This window comes from Thermobia domestica, chromosome 10 (genome assembly GCF_964235325.1).
Source record: "Thermobia domestica chromosome 10, izTheDome1.hap1.1, whole genome shotgun sequence".
Classification (NCBI taxonomy): Eukaryota; Metazoa; Arthropoda; class Insecta; order Zygentoma; family Lepismatidae; genus Thermobia; species Thermobia domestica.
In genome coordinates, this window is record NC_137463.1 from 248,566,416 (window position 1) to 248,589,967 (window position 23,552).

Consider the following 23,552-nt stretch of genomic DNA (forward strand, 5'->3'; position numbering starts at 1 on the left):
TTACGTAGGAACTTAATACTTACATCTGCTGTGGAGACTGATGCTACAAGGGCCAAGTCAGCGATGGTTAACTTCTCTCCAGCTGCGTACAACTTATCTCCAATAAAAGTGTTAAGGAATTCATACGCTTCATCCAACTTCTGGATTTTCGCCTCTTCAACGCTTTTAGGCTCAGCAAATATCAAAGGGTACTGAAATAGAATTTTATGGTTTTAGAACCTAAAGCAATTTATTATCAGGTGACACCAGCTAATATTTAACATTTTACATCAAAATTTAAATACTGTGGAATAACCTACTTTAACAGCTACTGTACAGCCTTGAGCCACACTTATCTACGCATAAGTACAGTCAAACTTAAGTATAGGTTGGAGCTATTATTTCTTACCTCCAACCTATATTGTTTGACGGTACAAGCTTTTATTTTGCTAATATTCCTTGGAACAAGATATTTCGTAAATATAACTAGGTAAGAAGTACATGTGAAACCTTAAGGAATCTAAAAAAAAGTGCTATTTAGGACATTTATGGAAGCTGGGTGAATACTTCAAGGCCATAGCATTACTGAATAGAGATTCGAACTGGTCTCCGGCTCACTATGCCTAGTTAACTCTACCAAGTCCACTATGGACAGTCTGCTACATGGACTACCCATACTACATGGGCTGTAAACAATTGCTGTGCTTGGACCCTGAACACTTCTCACGGCTGAATTTGTAAGTTGAAGGAATTAACAGATTTCACACCAAGTTAGGTCGGATGTACCTCAGTCCAGTCGTGCACACTTTGTATAAGATTTGCATTGCCTAAATTGTATCTAAAATTCAATACCATTATTTCTGTGTTATGAATAATTTCCCATGATTCTGTAGCATGTAGCAACGCAGGATTGATATTCAAACATTTGCAGTAATACCACTATGATTTCACATATGTAGCACAGCACACCTTAATTTGAAAAAATGAAATGAAATCAGTTACGTCCCAAGGTTATGCCGGTTAGGCTAAAGGAGACTGATGAGTGATGAATGAAATGGTGGAATGAAGAAAGTGGGAGGAAACGGGAGAACCCCGAGAAAACCCACGCACACTGTCCACCACAAAGTTCACTTGGCGGGGGCTGGGACACCTTAATTTGAAAGTGCTTCAATTCCCGCTCCATTGCAGAGCAAATTACATCGTGCTTTTTACTTTTTCTGGCCAATGGCGGCACCAAGATTTTCAGCCATTCCTACTTTATTTTGTGCATCTGGGCGATAAGACGGAAGAATCAAATTAACAGATCTAGTGAAATCTTATTCATCCCTTGTGACAAATTAGGTTTATTATTGATACAATAGTGCACGGATTTGTAAGTTCCACAAAATTCCTACGCAAGAAACTCAAATATATTTATCGGAACAAGTTCCGCAAATTGTAACGAATGTGTATTCTTTAAACAAAAGTATAAAATCAAGATTACAAAGCCTTATTTTATGTGTGCGAGTCAAGTACATAAAGGCTCAAATTCAGAATGAAGTGCCATACGGATTGTCATTAAAATTTATACGAAGTTTGAATATTAAAACTTTTGAAACTGCTGGAAATAAGCACATCACCTTTTCCGAAGTGCTCAACATACAAGCTTTTACAGAACACCGACAGCGTCTGGGAGTGACTCCTAACACCAAGATTAAGTATAGGCCAACCTGGGTGCACAAATATTTCCTTTCCCGAGTTCCTACTGATCTGGAGAAAATTTTCCTGACTTCTCCCTGACCTTTGGCAGGAAATTCCCTGACTCATGACAGGTGTTATGTTGACGTAAGGAATATATATGAGAACATTTATTCTATAGAGAAATATTGCTCATACATACATTTCACTTACCACCATAAGAATCTGAGCAACGTTCTATACTGTGATCATTAACGATTGGCCAAGCTGAAATTTGTGTACAATTCATGTTAGAAAAAATAATTTTATAAAATTTGACTCCGATTTCCAGAGTTTCCCTGACCTGCACCATTTTCCGTGAGTTTCCCCGCGAGGAACCCTGCTTTCGGAGTTATAGGCTGCCGTAAACATGAAACTTTAAAAAGGTCCCTAACTCCAAAACTATGGAACCTACCGTAGTTTGGTCACGACTTCACCTAGGAACTAATATGTGCGCTATTCAAAAATACACGTTTCAGAATTCTAAGATACTCATGCAACAATTTTTATAGGAGTAGTTTGGTTACGGGCATATAATTTGAAGTACTCACCAACTACCTCCATAAAAATTGTTGCGGAAGTACCACAGGATTCTGAAACATTTGGATAGGGCACATACTAGTTCCTAAGTGAAGTTTTGTCCCGATTACGGTAGGTCCCATCGTATTGGAGCTATGGACTTTTCAAGTTCATTTTTTGTTTTCGGCAACCTGTAAGTCCGAAAGAAAGCATTTTACACCAAGGTTAGTCTACTTTTAGTCTTATCTTGGTGTCAGGAATCTCCTCCCAAACTTGTCTGCGTTTTGAAACATCCTGTATGAATATTCAATATGTATACAAAAGTATTAAAAAGAATCTAGCAAATTTAACATTTAATATAACTAAACTGCATGGTTCAATTGATCTTACCATTTCCACTAGCAAAATTAAGTGCTTACGACAAGCTAAAACTACTCCAAAAGCAAACTTACATAAGCATCGGCAAATCTTTGGTACAGTGTTCCTATATTAAAGAACAATCTTTGGTCCACAATTCCTCTGCTCTTTGGATCCTTTGGGTACAAGGAGTCGTCCTTTCCATATTGGTTGGCCAGATATTGGCAGATTGCGTGACTGAAAAGAAAAGTGCCCGAGATGAGTTCCTCAAAATATGAAATATACAAATATGAAAGATACTAAAATTAATATCAGTTCTCAGATGAGAGTTAACATACAATATTCTTTCTACGTACAGGATCCTAATTAAGAGAGTCCTAGAATTTAAAGGACTGATTTGAGTAATTTAGAATAAATCTATAGTATAACTGAATGTTATGGCCAAGAGTCCGTAACGTATGACTTTCTTTATGGCCAGACCTGAACCATTTAAGTTTCTGGCCAGACATGTATAAGCATGTTTTTCCAGACAGTTCTAATATACGTAAAGAAGCCATTAATGGTGGATCTAGTCTCAATTATAAAGAAACTTCGTGAAAAATAAAAAGGTAAATACAGAAAATTTTCGAAAAATACATCAGTTTAAATATATTTTATCTTTAGTGTTATTCAACATTTAGTGAGTAAACAGTTTTCAAGAGCTCCTATATAGATTTTATAAGTAATGTTCATGAAATTCCTAATAACCATGCTTGGTATTGAATTTTAAATAGTTGAAGTACTCGGAACACAGTGGAATTAAGATTTTCTAAACCTCTTTAAACCAGCAGTCTATGAAACCGTCCTAACAGCTATGTATCATCCTAGATTACTAAATATCCTAAGAAAGCTACATTTGCATAATTTCATTCATTAACACTTTTGTAGTCTGAAGAATTTAAATACAATATGAACAATTTATAGGGAAAGGACGAGATGTTACCGAAGTATGAGATCCTAGGGCCGAACCAGGAACCTTTGCGGTTCTAGTCTATTCCTAGTTCTGCTGAAATTAGAATAAGTCAATGCTAAAGGGCCTATCTGCTTTGTTATAAGGGTCAGATTGTGGTATATGATCAGGTCAAAAGTCGCGTTGCATGCTAAATCAGTCTGGAGATTCCAAATCCAGCTGAGATATTTCAAGCACGTAACCTCCGCGTGGAACGCCCTGGGTAATTTCGAAGATGCATATACATTATTCATTTTATTCAACTTTACTTTTGAGAATGTTTTATCCATATTTACCTTACGTGCTATACACCATTTTTAAGCTCTTCATTATGTCTGCAATAAGCTTTCAATTAGGCATCTCATGTGGACTACATTTTTTCTATGTTACATTCATACTAGGACTTCTGAATGTAGAATCTACATAGTCATATTTACGCTGAATTTCAGCCATTTCAGTCTTAGTTTGAGATAAGTGGAGCGATATTGCTTTTCATTGATTTTACATTGAATGTTTCGTGTTTAATACTATTCTATCCATTTTAGGACAATTTGCTTGTGGAATGAAGAATATATAGTGAGGTGAATTTCAGCCATCTCCCCCATAGTCTGTTCACATCACTGCAATCGGATGGACCCTTTCTGAAAATTCATTACATTAAGTGGACCTTCTCTAGTTCTGTACTGCATCAAACGATTTCCAAAATTCAAGTAGTGAGCATTGCATGTGGTTTAGAGCAGTGGCGTAGGGAAGGGGGGCCCAGGCCCCCCCCCCAAAGAGGTCCGACAATGTACTTTGGTACTTTTATGTTCGTAATTTATAAATTTTTATGTTTATATATATTTTTTTTTTTTTGTAATTTTTCTATGTGTACCTATAACAGCACTTGGGCCCACCAAACACATCCTGGCTACGCTACTGGTTTAGAGTACAGCTAGATTTAGAAGCGACAATGTACCACTATACAATGACGTCTGTTTCATTGGAAATTTAAGGAATTTAAAATTTACTTAAGTCCCTTCACAAGACAGTTAAAAAAAAGCTTAGTACAGTGATGAATATTCCAAATATTTAGTACAGGATCATGCAGATTAGTGGAATCTGCAGTGTTTCTTACGTTCTACTAGTAATTATCTTCAATATGTATAAATTATCGTGAATTAGGTCCGCACTGGTTTAGAAATATTTGTCAGGTGTCCAAAGATCCAATTGTCTATAATCTAGTAGATATTCAGTATAATCTTAGTACAGTGGCTATTTTACATAGGATGTTAGGGGCTTAACTACAGGGTGGCTGGACTGGCAAAAAGCCAGGGGTTTCCCCCCCCCCCACAAACGACCCGATAAGTTAACTTGTTTTAAATTGATATTAAACAGATGGTATATCTTATAATGCATGTCATTGTTAAATTAATACTGTAAGAAATGGAGATTTCACTCTTATGTCAATGGAATATGTGATTCTTGGGCATAATATCAAGCGGTTGAATATACTGAGTTGTCCAGGAAGAAGATGAAAATGCAACTGAATAAAGTTAAACAAGATGAGGTTCAAAGTATGACGAAGTTTTTGTCTTAACAGAGAGGTTAAGACATTCAAGTAAGAATTCTGTTCCGCCTATGAAGGTAAAAGTTACCATTGAAAATTCCAATAATTTAACGTCAAGACATGGTATACGGTAGGTTTACTGTTAAACTTAGCTCATGTTTAAGATTAAGCTCTGAAAAAGCATAATGAGAATTTAACAGTTCACCTAATGGTTTTGCAATAAAATACTGCAGGCAACGTTGAGTCCAACGCACGTCAAACTTCTATAAACTTATGAAAGGTGCCTTTAAAAGCTGAAAAATTGCCGCGTCCTTCAGTTCAAATTTTTCAATAAACTAACTGGTCCATTCACTGAATTTCTTCGTACTAATGAGAACATTAGAAATTTCACCCTTTCCTAAGACGAACGATTAAGGGATTCTGAAACTATTCAAGTAGTTTTTCGGGTGCTGGATGTGGTGATAAATGTGTTTCAGTAGGGAATGCAGTATCGATTTCAGCGTGCTGGAACCTAAGAATCAGTGCAAAACCCAAGTGACTGCTTTACGTAAACCTGATTAATTCCCTGAAACCACTTAATTTCCACGAGAAATTTTAACTATGCGATCGGAACTGATGAGACCTCTGAAGTGATGAGAAGCTTGTCAGCGAAAATCCCTTAGTTTCATAGTTTCCGCCGAAGTCTGCAGCTTTGATAAACAATTCTTGTCAACTGAATGAGGTTAATTTATTTCCCAAACAAAAACATAAGGAACTTAGCAAGTCAAGATTGAAAGTATTAGCACTTTACATCGAGCAGTTCTTTGCTTTGCCGATGTGAAGACAAGGTTGTGGAAATTAAGTATAAAATTTTGCAGAGTACTATTATAAAAACTAGAAAATCCTTTTGCACATAAATTAGAGTTCTGTACTTCTAATATCTAAGCTATTTACATAATTGTAAAATTAAGAATCAATTGCGAGTCATGAAAAACAGGAGGGGGCACTGGAAAAGTTTACCAAGTCTACAAGGCTGTAGTTGCACCGCTGACTAAGGAAATAGTTAACACTTAAAATGTTAACTATGTATAAGAAAAAATACTGAGACTTTCCAAAATTCTTTCTGAGGGGGGAAAAACTTCCGTCAGATTCTACAGAGTAGTCTTCCTCGAACTGGCAATACTTGAAACATGCTAATTAATGGTATACTAATTATGAACATATTTCGGAGTTGTTTGATAGCTTTCGCTTGTTAGCTACATAATACTCTGTATTAGTGAATTTGAAACTGTTTAAGAGCTGTGTATGTAGCCACTAAATGTGTGTTGGAAAAGATTTAAAGCTCAAGTCGAAGGAACTAATTGTGAATTGACAATGTTGGAAGGTCCGCACTGTACTGTACACGCCAGATGGATAAGGGAGTCTAAAGTAGTCTTGAATCAGTTGCAAAATACCCTCGTACCGCAACATGTTCACATTTCCTGAATGGACTTGTGGAAAATCATCGCCAATGAATGAAAATTAAACATTGCAATCTATGCTAGATTGTAAAAGACCCTACACATGCGAAGAAAAATTGTGCCACATTTTACTCTTGTATTGGCAGATAATTTGCATTTAGAGGGAACTACGGAAAATAAGTTTGTACAGAATGGAGGATAATTAAAATGAAATTAAATGAAATGGTAGATCTTACGAACTTCAAATTGAATTGGCCGCGATTTCTCATCCCTCCAACCCCCCTACAAGTGGGATTTTATTATCTATACCTCGTACATGATTCTGGACATGAGTCAATATTCCGCCCAGAACGGATCTGGGGCCTGCTACTAGGCGAAAACTGGCATACGAAAATTCAGAACTGGGTGCTACAGATCATGTGACTTACGAAGTTTAATCATGGGCTCCGAGTCATGATTGCGCATGAAACTAGGGCAGCTGAATGCACAAACAATTCTTACAAAAGCAGTTCTCACTACACTATCGCCTTCAGGAGCAGGATTACAGGACCACAGCATCTGCGACCTAGGTTTTCTAGGGTTCTCTTTTAAATTGGAAGTTCTGCACCCAACGTCATTCAATGCACGACATTTATAAGAAGCAGGGTAGTACAGAGTTGACGGCTTTCAGATGAACTTCATATCTATATATACGCGATTGTTACTTTATAAGATTGCCATCTCAAATTTAACGATATAAATTTAATGCCTATAACAGGTTGTTCGCACGCAGTAAAATTACTCTTCGGATATTTATATCAGGAATAAGTTATAAATATTGAAAAATAGTACAAACTATTTCATCTGTCAGAAGTATGAGGAATTGCTGGTATTTCAAGGTAAGCAAATTACTGTATTCGAGAATAGCTTAGAATATTGGCAAACATCGGCTCAATTTTAAGTATTAGTACAAGAATAGGTCAAGAAGTACTCACCATGATAGACTAGCTGCGGGGACACTTGAAAACAGCAGAAAATAACTATATTCTAAGATTTTGGTGGAATTTATGAAACTGAAAATTTTTAGATCTTATCCTATACCTCAAACCCGGAAAAGGGATGGGGAAAGTAGTGACCAACAATTTAAGCATAAAGAAAAGCCTTGGAAAACCCTAGACAGGATGACCGGCCCAGCCTCCCAAACGTGAACCAAGTCTACCAAATGGACTATCGTTGCGCGGTAGGTACAAAATTTGTCAGGATCACGACATCATTTGTTAGTCTTTTTATATAGCATATGTTATTTTGTAATTTTGACAACTGTATGCGTACTCGAGAATCCTCATTTGTATGCAAAACAAGCAAATAAATACATCAGTCATTTCCACCGAAATCCAAAACCTTGATATACTCGGCTGTCTTAAAAAAATGGCCCTGTAGTAACCAAACTGATTTGTGGTTGTGACCATTGAGACTAACATAATATCCATAATATATCACTGTTTCAATCAATTCCATCGAAATCAATTTCCATAAGGATTGTGTGGGATCCTTTAAATTTTACCCAGTGAATTGCATCTGGGGTAGAGTAACCTGTCCACAAAAGGCCTTTTAGCATATTCAAAAATTAAGTTACTAGCAAGACTAACGCAAATATATTTACCTATCCCATAAAGAATAGCCATCATCAACAATAGTTGGAATCGTGTGCTGTGGATTTATCTGCAAAGAAAATTAATTTTTAACTTCACTAAACTGATGACTACACAGCGTCAATGTTCATAGTCCTAGTAGTTGGATTGCCAGATTTTTGTTGAAAGGACTACCACAAATTTCGAGGAAAGATTTCCGCACAACTTCAAATATCTGACCATTATAAATAACTTCACTTGCGTAGCGCTACGAAGGAATCAAATAGAGTAACATTGTACTGACCACAATACTAAGAGTAATCTTAATCTTTAGTTTGTGATCTTTGATTCACTTCATCTAAACAGTCTTCTGACTTGATAAGGAAGAAACATTACGTAGGATTTTCTGAATGCTATTTATTACACAAGTTCCAAAATTCTGATTTCAAGAAAAATGAAAATTAGTGATAACTCAATTTAGTTTGAATTTTCGTCATGACGTTCCGAATTTTCCCCGAATTCAAACTACAAAAGAGCAAAGATACTTTGCTATAAAAAAAAAAAAAAAAAAAAAAAAAAAAAAAAAAAAAAAAAAACCTACAATCTGGCAAGCCTTCCCTACTAGGAATAATTGAAACAATTTTAGTTAAATACGAAAGTCAAATTACAGACTTCTGACTACAATACAATTGTAAGCAGCTAGACTAAGTCTTAAGTCTTACTGTATTGGTACATTCACAATTTTACTATATCTACATATACAGTATAGACTATACGCACTTTTAATTTTTACACATACAAATTTCGTACCAGGCAATACCAGAGGGAACTACGACACTGCAAAACCACCGGATTAAGTGTTGGCATCCCAACTAAACTGCTTTTCTTAATTGGGAGCACGTCATGTTAAACATGACAAACTATAATACCACACTTTTTCATTACGAACTAAGGACGCTACTATAAGATATCTAAAAACAACGAAACTTTTGAGACTTCAAGAGTATTAATGCCAAGTGAGACAGGGCAATGCACATCAAATAATTGTCAAATATTAAAACTACATTATTTGTAACTTAAAATACTAGGTTATGTTTGTGGTAAAGGAAAGTAGCCAATCCTTTCGACAGCGAGTTCTCGGGAACCATACGCTCTAGAAAGGTAGTTTTCACTGATCGATTGCAAATTGTGTAGATTTTTCAGTTTTGATTTTTTAAAAATAGTTATATCTGTATTATATTTTTTAGGGGTACACTGCAAGTATAGAAAATTTAGGAAGTAAAGCATCATATGCTGAGAGTTCTACATTCAAACATTTTTGTAAATGGGGTTAGTATATCTCTCTCCGGAGTTTCTCATCGGCAAATGATAATGAAAAACTAAGGATAACCATTTCTCCAGTCTAAGATTAATTTTTATTGTTTGAGGTTTTGCCCAATGAACACCATATATATCATTGACAATTGTGTATAATGTATTTGCTTATTGCATACTGCATGCAAGAAAAATCTGATCATACATGAATTAGAAACTTCAACCGAAAGTAGGCTCCAATCTTAAACTGATTAAACGATACCAAAATCTCTCCTTTATGATACCCCTTTCCGATTTTTACCAAGACTTCCTTCACTTGTCTGTAAAGGGACATGTACAGATATTGTGAGGAACGACAGATTCACGCTCATATGTGAATTAGCTGTGTAGAGCGCAGGTTCAGATAATTTCCCTTCTCAAAGGAGTTTAAAAATTTAGATAAATATCGCACCTATTCCCGTAGTAGTTTCAAATAGACAGTTTACAGCAATTTGCTATCAAAGTTCCGGCGATATGAGAAACATTCGTAAAGATTAGTATTGTTAGAATGGCATGTGAGAATTTTTGCTTTGCTTCTTAACAGAACTTTCTTGGTAGGTATGATTAAAACTTCTCGGAATCACATGTTGAGCGGTGTTAAACTTTACAATTGTTTATCAAAACTCCAGGAAAGTGACGAAATTGCTGTGAACCTTTACGTCTATTGAAAAATACGACGCGACTGGACGTCTTTACCTATGCAATGTTTCGGCGTAAAGATTTTCGAAATAATTTTGAATCCCTTCTAACTGTTCCTACTTATTCGAAATCAGTCGTAATCATAGTATCCAACATTAAGGCTCTACCCAGTTAGTCTCACTCGCGTTATTAGTGTTTTATTGGTTTTCAAAATTCTTTTTCAATGTTTATGATACCGCGGAGTTCTTGGTAACACTAAGTTGTATTATGAGTATTCGTTTAACACATTTTAAATATGTAATAACCTGTAATAAGTTTTTGAAAAATGCTACTAAGTTAGCAAAACAATCTGGTGGATTGCAGAACATTTCAGTATCCCCATATCGGTAATTTGCAAGGTGCGAGGGAAAAAAAAAAAAAGTCTTAAGTCATTTAGTTTAAAAGTTACGAGAGTAGCAAGATATTATCTACTTTGTATGGTTACAGACAGATGGAAAGAGATTGCATTCTTCACGAAAAAAATGTTAAATGCAGGACAGGGGTAATTTCATACTGCTTCAGGATCCTATATACTTTCTACATTAGAAAAATTTCTTTGAAACTCAGTCTTTGATCATTTGTTAGGTCATTTATTCCAAGTTTACATTCTAAATTATAGACAGCGCTCACGGCATTTTATTACTGGACTCCAGCTAATTTTTCAGGCCTATGTTCAGATTGTGTTGCTCATGTTAGATATATTCCACGTTTCTACTTCGAGGTTTTTGTAGATAATTTCCCTGACTTCTTTCGATAAATTCAATATAAATTTCATTACCTTTCTGCCTTCTCTATAATCTATCATACCTCGCTTTTATCTATCTCTTCAGGTTATTTTTAACATCAAATTTTAATGTTAAGTTACGAAGTATGAAATTTAAATCTTCCTACAAATGTTAATATACTTTAATATCTGATAATTCCACCTGCTTTGTAGACTAATACTTAGTTCACGTGTGCTGATTACGCAGTTATACATTTAATATTCAGTTCCATATTAACTAGACTAACTACCTATGGCATGAATAGCATCTCAAATCTTAATTTCTATATTAAAATTAAAATATAACATTTCTATTACAAGCCTATTTTCAGTTTTTTTGTAGGGGTTATGAAAAATTAGGAAAATTTTGGACAAAAGTCACGGTGATTGGAACGAAGGGATCGGTGTGAAATATAGAAGTAGGTGGGGAGGAAATAGAACAGGTGAATAGTTTTCTATACGTGGATAGTATTTAGTGATGTGAAGTGAAACTACTGACCTTAAAGAGTTAAAAGACATAACATTCTTCGTGTGTAGTACTATGCTATATGGGTCCAACATGGACATTACGCAAAAGATTAAACACGACTGGAAGATTTCGAAATGTGGGTGTGCAGAAGAATGGAAAGAATTAGCTGAGTTGAGCGGAAAAATGAGGTTAGAAATTGTGCAGGAGAAAATTTTAGATATTAAGAGGAAGAGAAAATGGTTGTGACATTGAGTAAGAAGGGACTATCATGAGGGGCGTGGTAGAGGGTACGGTGGCAGGAAAGAGTGCGAAGGAAACTACAATTGAAGACTTGCTGTAGAAAGCAATGTAAATGCCATCTTGAAATTGCTCCACTTATTTTTTTCAATATGTTTATGCGTTAATTAGATGTTCATACTTCGTTATATGCTAGGTTGTTTCTAAGCAATCGTATTTTCTATTTTGTGACACGTGGACACAATTTTGTATCTTGTCTACTGTTAGAGTAATTTTTGCTATTGGCACTTACATCGTTTTCTACAGCAAGTCCTCAATTAATGGACGATCGTACGTGAAGACATTAGAAGACCGGGGAGCATGGAAGCTTCAGTTGCAGCAAGTGACCTGACAATAGAATACCTGATGTAATTTGGTAAATTTTCCCGATTGCTTCCCTGACTTTCCCGGTCTGTAGAAAGTACTTCCGCAAATTGAATATGTTCAATTGTAAGGAACTCTTGCATAATAGATAAAGTATCATTAGACGCATAACAATTGTTAAAATGGTAACAGTTTAAATTGGTTCTCAGTTACAAGTTGAGGTTACCGGATTCTTAAATCCACCAAGTATAAACGAGCTAACCTTTTCAATTTCATTTTTTAAGTGTTCAATGTTCTACCAATTCCTTCTTTCAGAAATTAATTCATAGGTCACGTTGTAAACAAAGTAACTTAATCCTAAATTTCAGGAAATTAAATACTTCTACAATTAATTTAGTACAATAAACTGTCAGTATTGAGAGAGGCAACTATAATTTGCTGTATTATGAGCTCAAGTGATTATTCACTCATACCGATGAAGGATTAAGTTGTCCGTTTCAACAGCATGGTGAGCTGAATAATAGGATTGCAAGTGATTATTCAGTTCACCAGATAGGAGGCAACTTTCTAGTTAACTAAAATGGCACTTCAAAGATTTTTTTTTCTGCACCAACAGGTATTCATTAGCTGCAGATTAATGCAACACTATTTTGAAGGCAAAGTGACTCACTAAACATCAAATTTAGACATTTACACAATATGAAAAAGTAATGTCAAGTTTTACTATTGAAGAAACTGAGTGAATTTGGCAAACTGAGCGGAAAGAAAGAATTAAACTACCTCACTCGATTGCTAGAGAGGCACAATCAATAGTTAAATCCATGCCTAGCACCTGCATCCACTTGCTGAGAATTTAAGAGATACTTTTTTTTTAGGCTAAAAGTTACTAGTCCTCGCTGGTTTGAAGGATATTGTAAGTTCGGTGAACTATTACCTTAATGAATTCAGGTGTAAGATGTTCTCCCTGCATGAGATTGGTCATCTTCAGATTGAGATCAACATTCAGAGCTTTGGCTGTAAGCATCACTGCCCTGCAAGGAGCGCTTCCAGGAAGGTAGTACAGATCGATTGGCATCTTAGAACCTACAAAAGGAAAGGTTTTTAGTATTAAAATTTCAGTAATCTTGGAATAATTAACTAGATTTACAAACTTACTCCTGATTAAGGAAAGTTGACAAGCCTCATGAGCGTGCAAATTTTGGACACTGGCTCAACCATTATTAATTGAATTTTTGTATAAAACTGAAAAGGATATTAACACATGCTATTCAAAATAATTTGTGAAGGACAATTTCTAGAGTACTGAGGGTTTGATGAAAAATACCTGGGAGCCATTTTCCCTGCTCCCATGAGGCGACCATTCGCTCAATGTGCGCAAGTCATTTTCTTACTATCTGTTAGATTCTACGTACCTTGCTTGTTTCGTTTGTAGGTTAGGGTTTCAACCTAAGAGTGGGATCCTAGAGGATAGAGGAATACGGGGGTCGTGAGGGAAGGTAAATTAGGATACAGTAGCAGAAAATTTAAGATTTAGACAGCTTTGAAAGACCTTACCACAGTATCAAAGTGAGCTTATTACAAATAAGGAAAACTATCAGAAACTGAAAATTACTTCCGGGGAATCGCTGGCAATAGGATGTGACAAAGGACGTGAGTTGAAAGGGTTGAGAAATTCTAGACAAATCGTGGACTAACCTACGAAATTTTAAAGTTCTCTGAAATCTATTTTTTAAAATACTGCACAAAGGCTTAGTAACCGAAAAGCTAAAAATATTTTTATGGCTAGAAGTATTCAGTTTATAATTATTAGCCATTGTTACATTGAGTTAAAGGAAAACTAGCGGGCCGCTATTTCGCCATCACTGATTTAAACAGACTAATTTATGGGGAAACTGGCCCCATACATTTGGTCTATAAGAAAGATCTGGATAGAAAAAGTTAAATACCATTTCCCAAAGCCTCTAATATGCATTCTAAGTTACTACAATTGAAAATATTGGAAGCTTAGTGACTCCCCTTAAGGCTGTCAGCAACAGTACTTTCCAAGTCACGCTATACAAGACCGAAATGCGCTAGGTGGTTTGTAACTACAATTAACGTGGCTAATTCTGAACTACAGAGCCTCTAAGATTCTTGCATGTCAAGTCAGACTGGTTTGAAAAATGGGAAAATCTGCTAGTTTTCAGGATTTCTATTTGCACTGTCTCGTTTGACCCTGATAGGAATTAAAATTGCGGCGATATTTCATGATACAAGAAATTTCTATCGGCTCGTAAAGGTTTAGTTGTCACCCGCAATGAATTTAAAAACCCTTGGGAAAAAAAAATCCCAAAAATTACACTTCGATTAGAGGTTTGTTGAAACTACTCATATTCCATAAATGGCAAATCCGAGAAGTAAATTATAAAAACTGGATTGTTCAATCTTATAACCACGCATCTCAACTTTATAAAAGTCATTTTTGAAATCATTCCACTTAACCGTGATTTCCAAATTCTATACCACTAATTTTCTATTGTGTACTCCAACAAATATCCCTCCGACCTATGCCCAGTAATTCAGTTATAAAGTAGTTAACGAAAGTTACATGTGTTTACTACAGCACTTCATCCCATAATGCCAAACCCATTATGTAACTTACAAGGATACTTACGGCAGTGTCACTCACCGATGTGATTAAAACTTTGCATACTTTTAGAACATCGAAAAATAATAGACACGTATTTGTTTCGGCAATGGTGAAGATTTAAGGATAGAAACCACCCTTTGAACGTTAGGGATAGTCTCCAAGCCAAACCTAGAAAATCATTTAATACAGAAGCAAACTTACTGCCAGGAGGGAAGGTATGGACAGCTGATTCAAAATCTGATATCAGAATTACAAAATTCAAAATGGCAGATCCACTAGTGATTAAAATTAGAAAATGTCTTCTGGTTTGTAATTCTCTGCACTGAGCCAAGAACAAATAGTTGGCAGGGGTTACTACGAGAAGGTTGCGGACCGATTTGAAACTCCTTTGTTTTAACGGGATGCTTGATTAAAGTGAGTGCGCCTCTCCCTATTCTTAAGTTTATGTATAGTGAGTCCCATCTCACTGTCAGAACTTCATATATATCAGTTATGAATGAGAAAACGCTTCACAGTAATGATATTTTGTAAAACAGTGTGTGATGCATAAACATTGTTTTACACCAAGCTCATCCTATTACAGCAATAACTGAAATTGCAAAATTCAGCACAATCTTCCAAATAACTTTGGATCACGCATATCGAATAAGACTTGCAAATGTGGAAGAGCTGACTTGATTGAGTTTAACGTCCCGTTCAGCAGCGAGGCTATGAGACTTGGACCTACTGATTAACGTGTAATCCGAACCACATGAGCCATCCGGGAATCCAACCCGGGTCTTCCACGCCATAGGAAATGGAGGAGAAAACTGATTACGAATCACTGTTTTGGATCTAAATTATATTATTACAGAGATTTAAATTTATATTATAGTCGAGAAGGGCACAATCGGTAAAATGTCGCAAGTTTTTCCACGGCCTAAATACGAACACATCAATAAGCTGTATCCTACCAGTTCTTGCAGACTGGTTTTTATTTTGAGGTATACCCTTGTTCGTAAAATAGGTTCAAAAGTTAATGAATTATGACCACTCCATGAATCTAATAAAATGAACTTTGCATTAGACATTGGGAGAGAAACCTCGAAACGATGATCAAGACTGATAATTTTCCCGAATTTGAAGTTTTCAAAAGGACATTTTCAGAGTAAGTGTTTTGAACTCTAGAGCCAAATGTTCCATTCTTTTCCTGCAAAATAATTAACGACTGTTAATTTTCAGAAATAAAAGGCTGTATGGTGTAGCTATGAGTCAAATTTATTGACTACCACACTTTCTACTGTGTGTACCTGTACACGCTAAAGTGAGAAGTGCAGAAACACTAATCAAGCATCCCATTAAAATAAGTACAGAAAGGGATTTCAAATTTGTCTGCAATCTGCAAACTATAATTTTTCTTGGCTAACTGCAGACGCAGAAAAATTCAAACCAGAAGACATTTTGTAACTGTAATCACTATATTGGATCCATTATTTTGAATTTTGTAATTTACGTCAGAATCTGAATCAGCTGTCCTAAAATCCCCTGGCAGTATGTTTTCTTCTAAATTAAATGATTGATTTCGGTTTATGCTTCGAGACCACTTAACGTTCGAAGGGTGGTTTCTACCCTTAAATTTTCACCATCGCCCAAACAAAAAATACGTATATTTTACGATGTTCTACAAGGATGCAAAAATTCAAATTTGTGACATTTTACTTTTTAGTGGGACTCACTGCCAAGTGTCGAGACTTGATGAATCCCCGATCAGTTATAATCTAAGCTTTTAACCTAATTTATTCGCAAGTTCCTAGGTGGAACTATTTCCTAGCATGCACAAAATGAGTAACTCGAAAATTACGTAAAATATTTAGTACGAACTTCATAAATTATCTACCTACAATCCTGGTACTCTGGGAAAAATGCACAGCTCAGAGGTTGAGTTGAACTTTACGTGCAGAATCCTGGCGGATAGTTTAGAATGAAATTTAGAACCTGGTGCTTTAAAACATCCACCTTATATCATTTTCTATTTGTACTATCTTCACCCTTAATTTACCTACTAGAAAAGCTAGTTATAATTTATCCTTAGGTAAGGTATGATCTACCAAAAATAGTTTATGAGTTGGGAAATATACTCTAGATCAAGGCCAACCACTTTAGTGCTCAGGGATTCGAGGGAAGATTGAGTTCAATTTTAGGTGAACGTCCACAATTTTAGGAATCGTTATCACATCGACGTCCACAATTTTAGGAATAGTTATCACCTCGACGAAATGAATATACGCTGTCACGTTTCGCCAAAAGTATATCACAGACGCACCCAAATCATTCATACGTAACATCCTGAGCAGGGGTAATTTAATACCAAGGCTTGGGATACACTTCCGGCTATAAGTTCAAGTAAACCACAGTTCTACACTATAGGTTTGTGAGAACTAATAGGAAATTAACCCATCTTACAGAAAGAATTGCAAACAGGATCACTGTGGGCCGTAGCGGCGCTAGGCTCGTAATAGGGGAGGCAAGAAAATCTTGGGAGACTAGGCATCCACACTTTTTTTTGCTTTGAATATTATCGGTTGTACATATTCACCGGTTGTATATAGAAAAGTACGGCGAGATTGGAGTGGCGGTTGCCCCTCTGTAGCGCCGCCACTGACCCTGGAAAAACTCAGGAAAGCCGCCGTAACTATCACGAGAAGCCTTTCGCATACGAAAATACTACCCCTCTTGAAAATTCGAGGGTATTACATGGGCTGTTTAAACTCCTCAATTATACGAATATTGTAAATTGGTATCTTTACCTGTAGTATTCTCTAGAAATACAATAGCTGAAATGAAGCCCTCTTTCGAATTAAGCCCGTTAATTGAACTAGAAAGACTCAACGGATTTTTTAAGTGAACTCCGCAGTGCAGTGAGTTTCCGCATATGATTATAGTATTAATACAATAATTATTAGAAGTGTTATGTTCGATGCCGAAATTCTGTAGTACCGGTAGGTCACTAGGCGAAAGTCAATCTTCCAATTTGAAAAATTCTTCGAAACTAGTGTAATGTTTTCCTGGAGGTCTGGTAATATATTTCTTGGGTTTTAAAGATTCATAGACAGCAGGTGCTAGAATTTTCTTTTCCCTTTAAAAATGTTAATACTGTACTAATTACACGAAACTGTTCCACTTTAGTGATCCAATTTCTTAAATCTCGTTTACTGATCTGAAACAACACGTGCAATATTGAGCATGAATAATTATATATAGAGGTTATCACGGAAGTCAGATCTACGAGATAATTACTAAATATTCAACAGTGACTGATTGGACCACATGCAAAACCTTGCAAGCTGCTAACTTGTTTATTGAGTAGGACTGTCAAACACTCCTCTTAGGATTTCCATTTTTTGAGGTAAACAACTACTGCTTTCTTACTATTTATCGTAGGGTCATTGTTCATACCTAGTTTAAGAATACAGCAAAATTTCCAACTGTACCATTCGCTTGCTCGTATCAGGCACGTAGCCAGGATTTCGTAAAGGGGGGTCCGTGACATGGAATACTGGCCATCAGACCAGGGGCTCGATCATTCTAAATTATAATACTGGCAACATATATTGGTTTACTAGGACAATGAGCATGTTTATTTTAATAATGAAGAAATTTCGAGTCAAGGAATAAAGGAATTGAAAAAGATTTTACAATATTTACGTTCCTTCCTTTATTCATTCAAATATACCGTAACAATTTTCCTTTCATTATGATTAACTATAAAAAGTACATATCCCCTATTATAGAAAGTACATATCCAATAATGTCTTAAAATATATTACAATATCTTCGTTCCTTTCTCTGTTGAATCAAACGTTAACAGAATGCTTTCCACAACTTTTCACTATTCCGTCTGTTCCAAATGACAGGTTAGTCGGCAGCGTTGTTGACCAAGCTGTGGTCTTCTGGGGATTCCCAGTATTTTAATTTCTGAACATAGTATTGCAGAGGGTTACTCTTTTTTGAATGTCTAAAAGAGCATATTTAACTTAAATGAGCATTGTTGACATCAAATGTTTATTTGAGCAATATTCAGTTCTCAATATCATACAATTTTATACTTTTGTGTTCGTAAATCTGAAATAAAAGTTTGACAATGGAGTTTTTACATTTTCAATTATTTTTGTAGTTTTTTTAAACGAACTCATCGTTGATATGTAATAAATATCCCAAACGGATGCAGGGCAAAAATTTAGTCACAGTTGCAGCATTATCACCAAATATCACCCTCTGGGGTCCCTAGAGGACCCCGCTTGGTATGTTAAGGGTTAAAGGAGCAGCAGAAAACTTTCTGAAATAAGTTTGATACTGCACGGAAGAGAAATTATGATAATGTCCACACTATTGCAGAACGGCACTATGCTTTCGAAAGCTTGAAATTTCCCTAACTAGTAGCAGAAATTGAGAATTCCGTAACCTTCCTATAAATTTCAAATTCCTTGACTTTTCCAGGATATTCCGCTCATTCGCCACCATCAGATCTTATAAAAGTAACCAAAAGTTTGCTGTGGCTTTTTATTTTTAACGCTGATTCTTTTCCTAGTTTTCGTTTCATCTTTATTTTTCATTTCTGGTTTCGAAGGGGAGTCCGGACCGACTTCCGGACCCCCGCCTGGCTACGTGTCTGGGGGGATCCGTGACATCACTAGGGACTCGATCAATCTAAACTATTTTACTGGCGACATTGGTTTGTTAGGTCAATAAAATGAAGATGCACTAGTAATTTAATTACAAACTATGAAGAAATTTAGAAGAATAAAATAGTATTGAAAGAGATTTTACAATATTTAAGTTTCTTCCTTTGTTCATTCAAATTAATTTACCTTCCATTATGATCTCAACTATTAAAAGTACACATCCAATAAGGCCTTAAAATATTTTACAATATATCGGCTTTTTTTCTCTGCTGAATCAAATTTTAACAGAACTTCCTTTTTGTTTTTATTATTTCGCCATTACTGTGTTCCAAATGACAGGTTAAAGGAACAGTAGAAAACTTTCTGAAATAACATGTTTGATACTGCAGAGAAGTGATGAAAAATTATGATAAATGTCCACACTGTTACAGAACGGCACTAATCTCTAAAGCTTAAAATTTCTGACTAGCAGAAATTGAGAATTTAGTAACCTTTCTATAAATTTCAAGTTCCCTGACGTTTCCAGGATATCACGTTCATTCGCCACCATGTATTGCAAGTGATACAAATCTCATAAGAGTAACCAAAAGCCTGCAGTAACTTTTTATTTTTAACGCTTATTTTTTTAAAATTATTCATTTTGTTTCATCTTTATTTTTTTCATTTCTGGTTTAGAAGGGGATCCGGACCTCCCAGACCCTCCCTAGGCTAGGTGCCTGCTCGTATTATATACGAGAAACTTGAAAATTCGGGAAAACAAAAAATTAAATGAAATTAAGTTTTACGTCCCACGGTTATGCCGGTTAGGCTAAAGGAGACGGTGATGAGAGATTAGTGAAATGGTGAAATGAAGAAAGTGGGAGGAAACGGGAGAACCCCGAGAAAACCCACGAGCACGGTGTTTGTCCACCACAAAGTTCACTTGGCGGGGGCTGGGATCGAACCCGGGACCCCAAGCACCAGAGGTGAACTCTCTACCACAGCCACCGCGCCCCCCTTCGGGAAAAAGTCTTCGAAAATACATTTTTGAACCCTTTTGCGTCCATCTGGCCCGGGTTTACGTAGAGATCTGAAAATCACTTGAAAAATACGTAGTTATGTACACAATGCGCGTGCTAAATTTGAATCATCTTGAAAACGGGAGGAAAAAAAATTAAAATCTGAAGATCATCCATTTATAATATTCCAGAAGTTTCCTAGAACATTGTTTATCGTAGGATAAATTGTTCACACCTCATTCCCTTCAGAATAAAGGAACCGTTGAAAGGATACCACTCACATGCCGATATTATGCACCAGAAACTAGGAATTAGGGAAAATTTCCACAAAACCTTCTCGGAAAATTTGAGCCTCTCTGGGCCGGGTCAGGGTTGACGTAGACATCTCAAAATCACCTAAGAAATATTTAAGTATATACAATGCGCGTACAAAATTCAAGCTGTCTTGAAAAAATAAGGACGGAAGAATTTCAAAATGTGGCCGAAGGTCAAAAGTATATAGAAGTATAGATATATATACATGAAAATTTCCTGCAACATTACTATTTGGCCTAGGATCATGGTTCATACACTTTCTTCAGTATAACGCGCCCTTTAACGGTATTATGTTCGTATCACACCTGAACCGGGAAATTCAGGAAAAACTGTCCTAGTGTAAATAGCCTTCCCGCTGATCTAGTAACTAAAACCACGGGCCTTTGTTGTAGAAGGTTCCCAGATTCCGGTAGAACAAACTCAACTGATTCTACTTTAATCTCTAGGTTTAAGTCTCAACGTGCTGAAAAGTTAGGTTAAGACTCCAATTCACCTATTCTGAAGTATGTAGAGCGATCGAACACTGTTTCTAATGGGATTTATCCCTTTCAAGGAACTGGTTCTATGACTCCAAAATATTCTTTTTGGCTCAATTACGTACTATAATTTTTACGCGTTCAAACTCATTACAGTTCGAAAATATTTCGAAAGTTTTCGAACTAAGCTTCGTAGTGAACTGTCGACACCGACAACTTTCCATAGGTCGACAGTAAATTACGCGTCGATTCGACATTTCTGGTTCCAGACTTGTTATATTCTTTACGTATTATCAGTGATTAAAAGTCCTTTCTCACTATCTTTAAATCTCATTGTCAGCCTAGTGTAAAATAGTCTTTAAATGTCAGCGTCGCATGTTAAAATTACGACTAGCTTCAACATCAGTGGAAACTTGTCTTGTTGAGTCCACATTGTCAGAAGTTGAGACCTACTAGCATAAAATAAAGCTAATCTGGACGACAGTATCGTGAATATAACTTTCCCTCCCCTCGGGAGAGAGGACCGTTCCGTGTGTGGGACCAGTGGGTAGGGGATCGGAATAGTAAGTCCTTCAGGGAAAGGAGACTTGAGAGGGTGTGTTATATTGCAAAGGTGATTTTGCACCTGTCAATGTCTAATCTGCCAGGAAAAACTACTGAAAATTGAAAAAGTAGATTGAACTCTTGTCTGGGAAACTAGTTTCCAGAAAACCGCTTCTCGATCTGTTTTTGCTTCACAAGATCAAAGCCGGAAACCGTAATATTTCTACGACCTATTAGTAACGATATGGGTGGGGTGGTATGTTTGACAATTCCAAAAAAGTCACTCTTGCTATCTGTTATATGGCGATAATTTTTAAGCTGGAAACTAGGTCTACTACTTCGATTTAATAGATTCAGATTAACCTTATGCTTGGAAAGTTCACTAGATTTAAAAAAAAAAAAAAATCACCGTAGGCTACTTAGTTTAATTTACCACTTCCGATTTTATTAGTTATAAATAGAGGTTTCCTTGAGACAATAGATTATAATACAGAATCTACATAGTCTACATTTGAACTGAATTTCAGTCATCTCCGTAGTTTGATTTCTAAGAAGGAATTGTGTGTTTTTCATTGATTATCCATTGATAATGTTTCATGGTTTTTGACTACGTTCCATCCATTTTACAATTTGCTTTCTGAATTAGACTTTACATAATCTGCTCTATGTTTAAGCTGAATTTCAGCTATCTCCCCCAAAATCTGTTCACATTGCATCCGGGTAGGCCCTTCCAAAGCTGCCCCACCGGGAATAGAACCCGAAATCCATGCACCAAAAGCGCGCGTCCAAGCCACTAACCGATAATCAGGAGTAAACTTATTCTTATATTGGGATCCTATGGTTATGCTCAGAGCATAAGGGAGAATGAACAAAATGGTGGAAGCGAGAAGCAACAAAATCTACGCACATTGGACTGTCCACCAGAAAAAAAAAAAAAAAAATCAGAACCAAGATCTATGGATTTCCTTAGAAACTCAAGGATACGTGTGTGTGCTAATATTTAGACTATTACATCCTTTTGTTTATAAGAAAAAAACACGCACTTCTGTACGCAACAATTCAAGATGTTGAACTAAAGTATCTCAACCATTTGAAAGCTTTTGCATTACTTTTTTTTTTACAGAATACAGGATTTTAATTACATTTTCCACCTTTTTAAGTAGGCTATGCCAATGTCCCCTGTCGATATTTCCATGGTACGAAATTTTGGAGTTCAGTATCTTTTAGAGAAGCTACAAGGGCGTATTGAGATTCATGGCTTATCCTGTATGAGGCTTGTTCTGAAAATTCATGAACCCCTGATGAAATTCTGCGTACGCCACTAATCTGCATTTTGATTCTGCAATTTTCCGAGAATACACCAGGAATTCAGTTTAGATGTAAGTGTTGTAGCCCTCAAGGCCATGCACCTTAACTCAATGGTAGAATGCTCAGAATCAGTGGGGTGTGCCTTGATCCCACGGCAGGAGTGGTAAACAGGTGTCTACAATCAGTGGATTACTTTAACAGGAATAACGAAATTATGGACAATGCAATTTTCCCCCTAATATCTTTACCAACTGTTTAAATCCCGAAAACCCCCTTGCGTACGCCACTACATTATTTTAGAAACTTCCCTACAGCTTCTGCACCCACTTTTATTTCGAATATCCGCCGTTCTGAGATGTGCTAGTGCAATTTCACTCAATAGAAGAATGATGAAAACAGGCTATTCGCTAGCAATAATTGGCCTTGAATAAGCTGAACGGGATGGGGAAGTTTCAAATTGGATTCGCTTCCACAACAATACTCGTGTTAGTGGGAAAATCCAAAACCTACTCTTTCCTCCATTACCTCCTTGAATTGCTACATTCAAAGCAATTTGCGCCACATCATGGGCGTCTGACTCAATCGCCTGACACTGCCAGCTC

The 23,552-nt window shown here is 36.2% G+C and overlaps 1 protein-coding gene across 1 annotated transcript in view; it reads right to left on the reverse strand.

Annotated features, from left to right (window-relative positions):
• LOC145663153 (glutathione S-transferase 1-like) overlaps positions 1-23,552 on the reverse strand; it is a 40,431-nt gene that overhangs the window by 11,677 nt on the left and 5,202 nt on the right. Inside the window, exons 2-5 of the mRNA XM_081729476.1 lie at positions 12,955-13,103; positions 8,190-8,248; positions 2,667-2,808; positions 24-191 (exon numbers count right to left, since the gene is read on the reverse strand). Coding sequence (XP_081585602.1) covers positions 24-191; positions 2,667-2,808; positions 8,190-8,248; positions 12,955-13,095 — 510 coding nt within the window. The 5' untranslated portion in view covers positions 13,096-13,103. The remainder of the gene's footprint in view (positions 1-23; positions 192-2,666; positions 2,809-8,189; positions 8,249-12,954; positions 13,104-23,552) is intronic.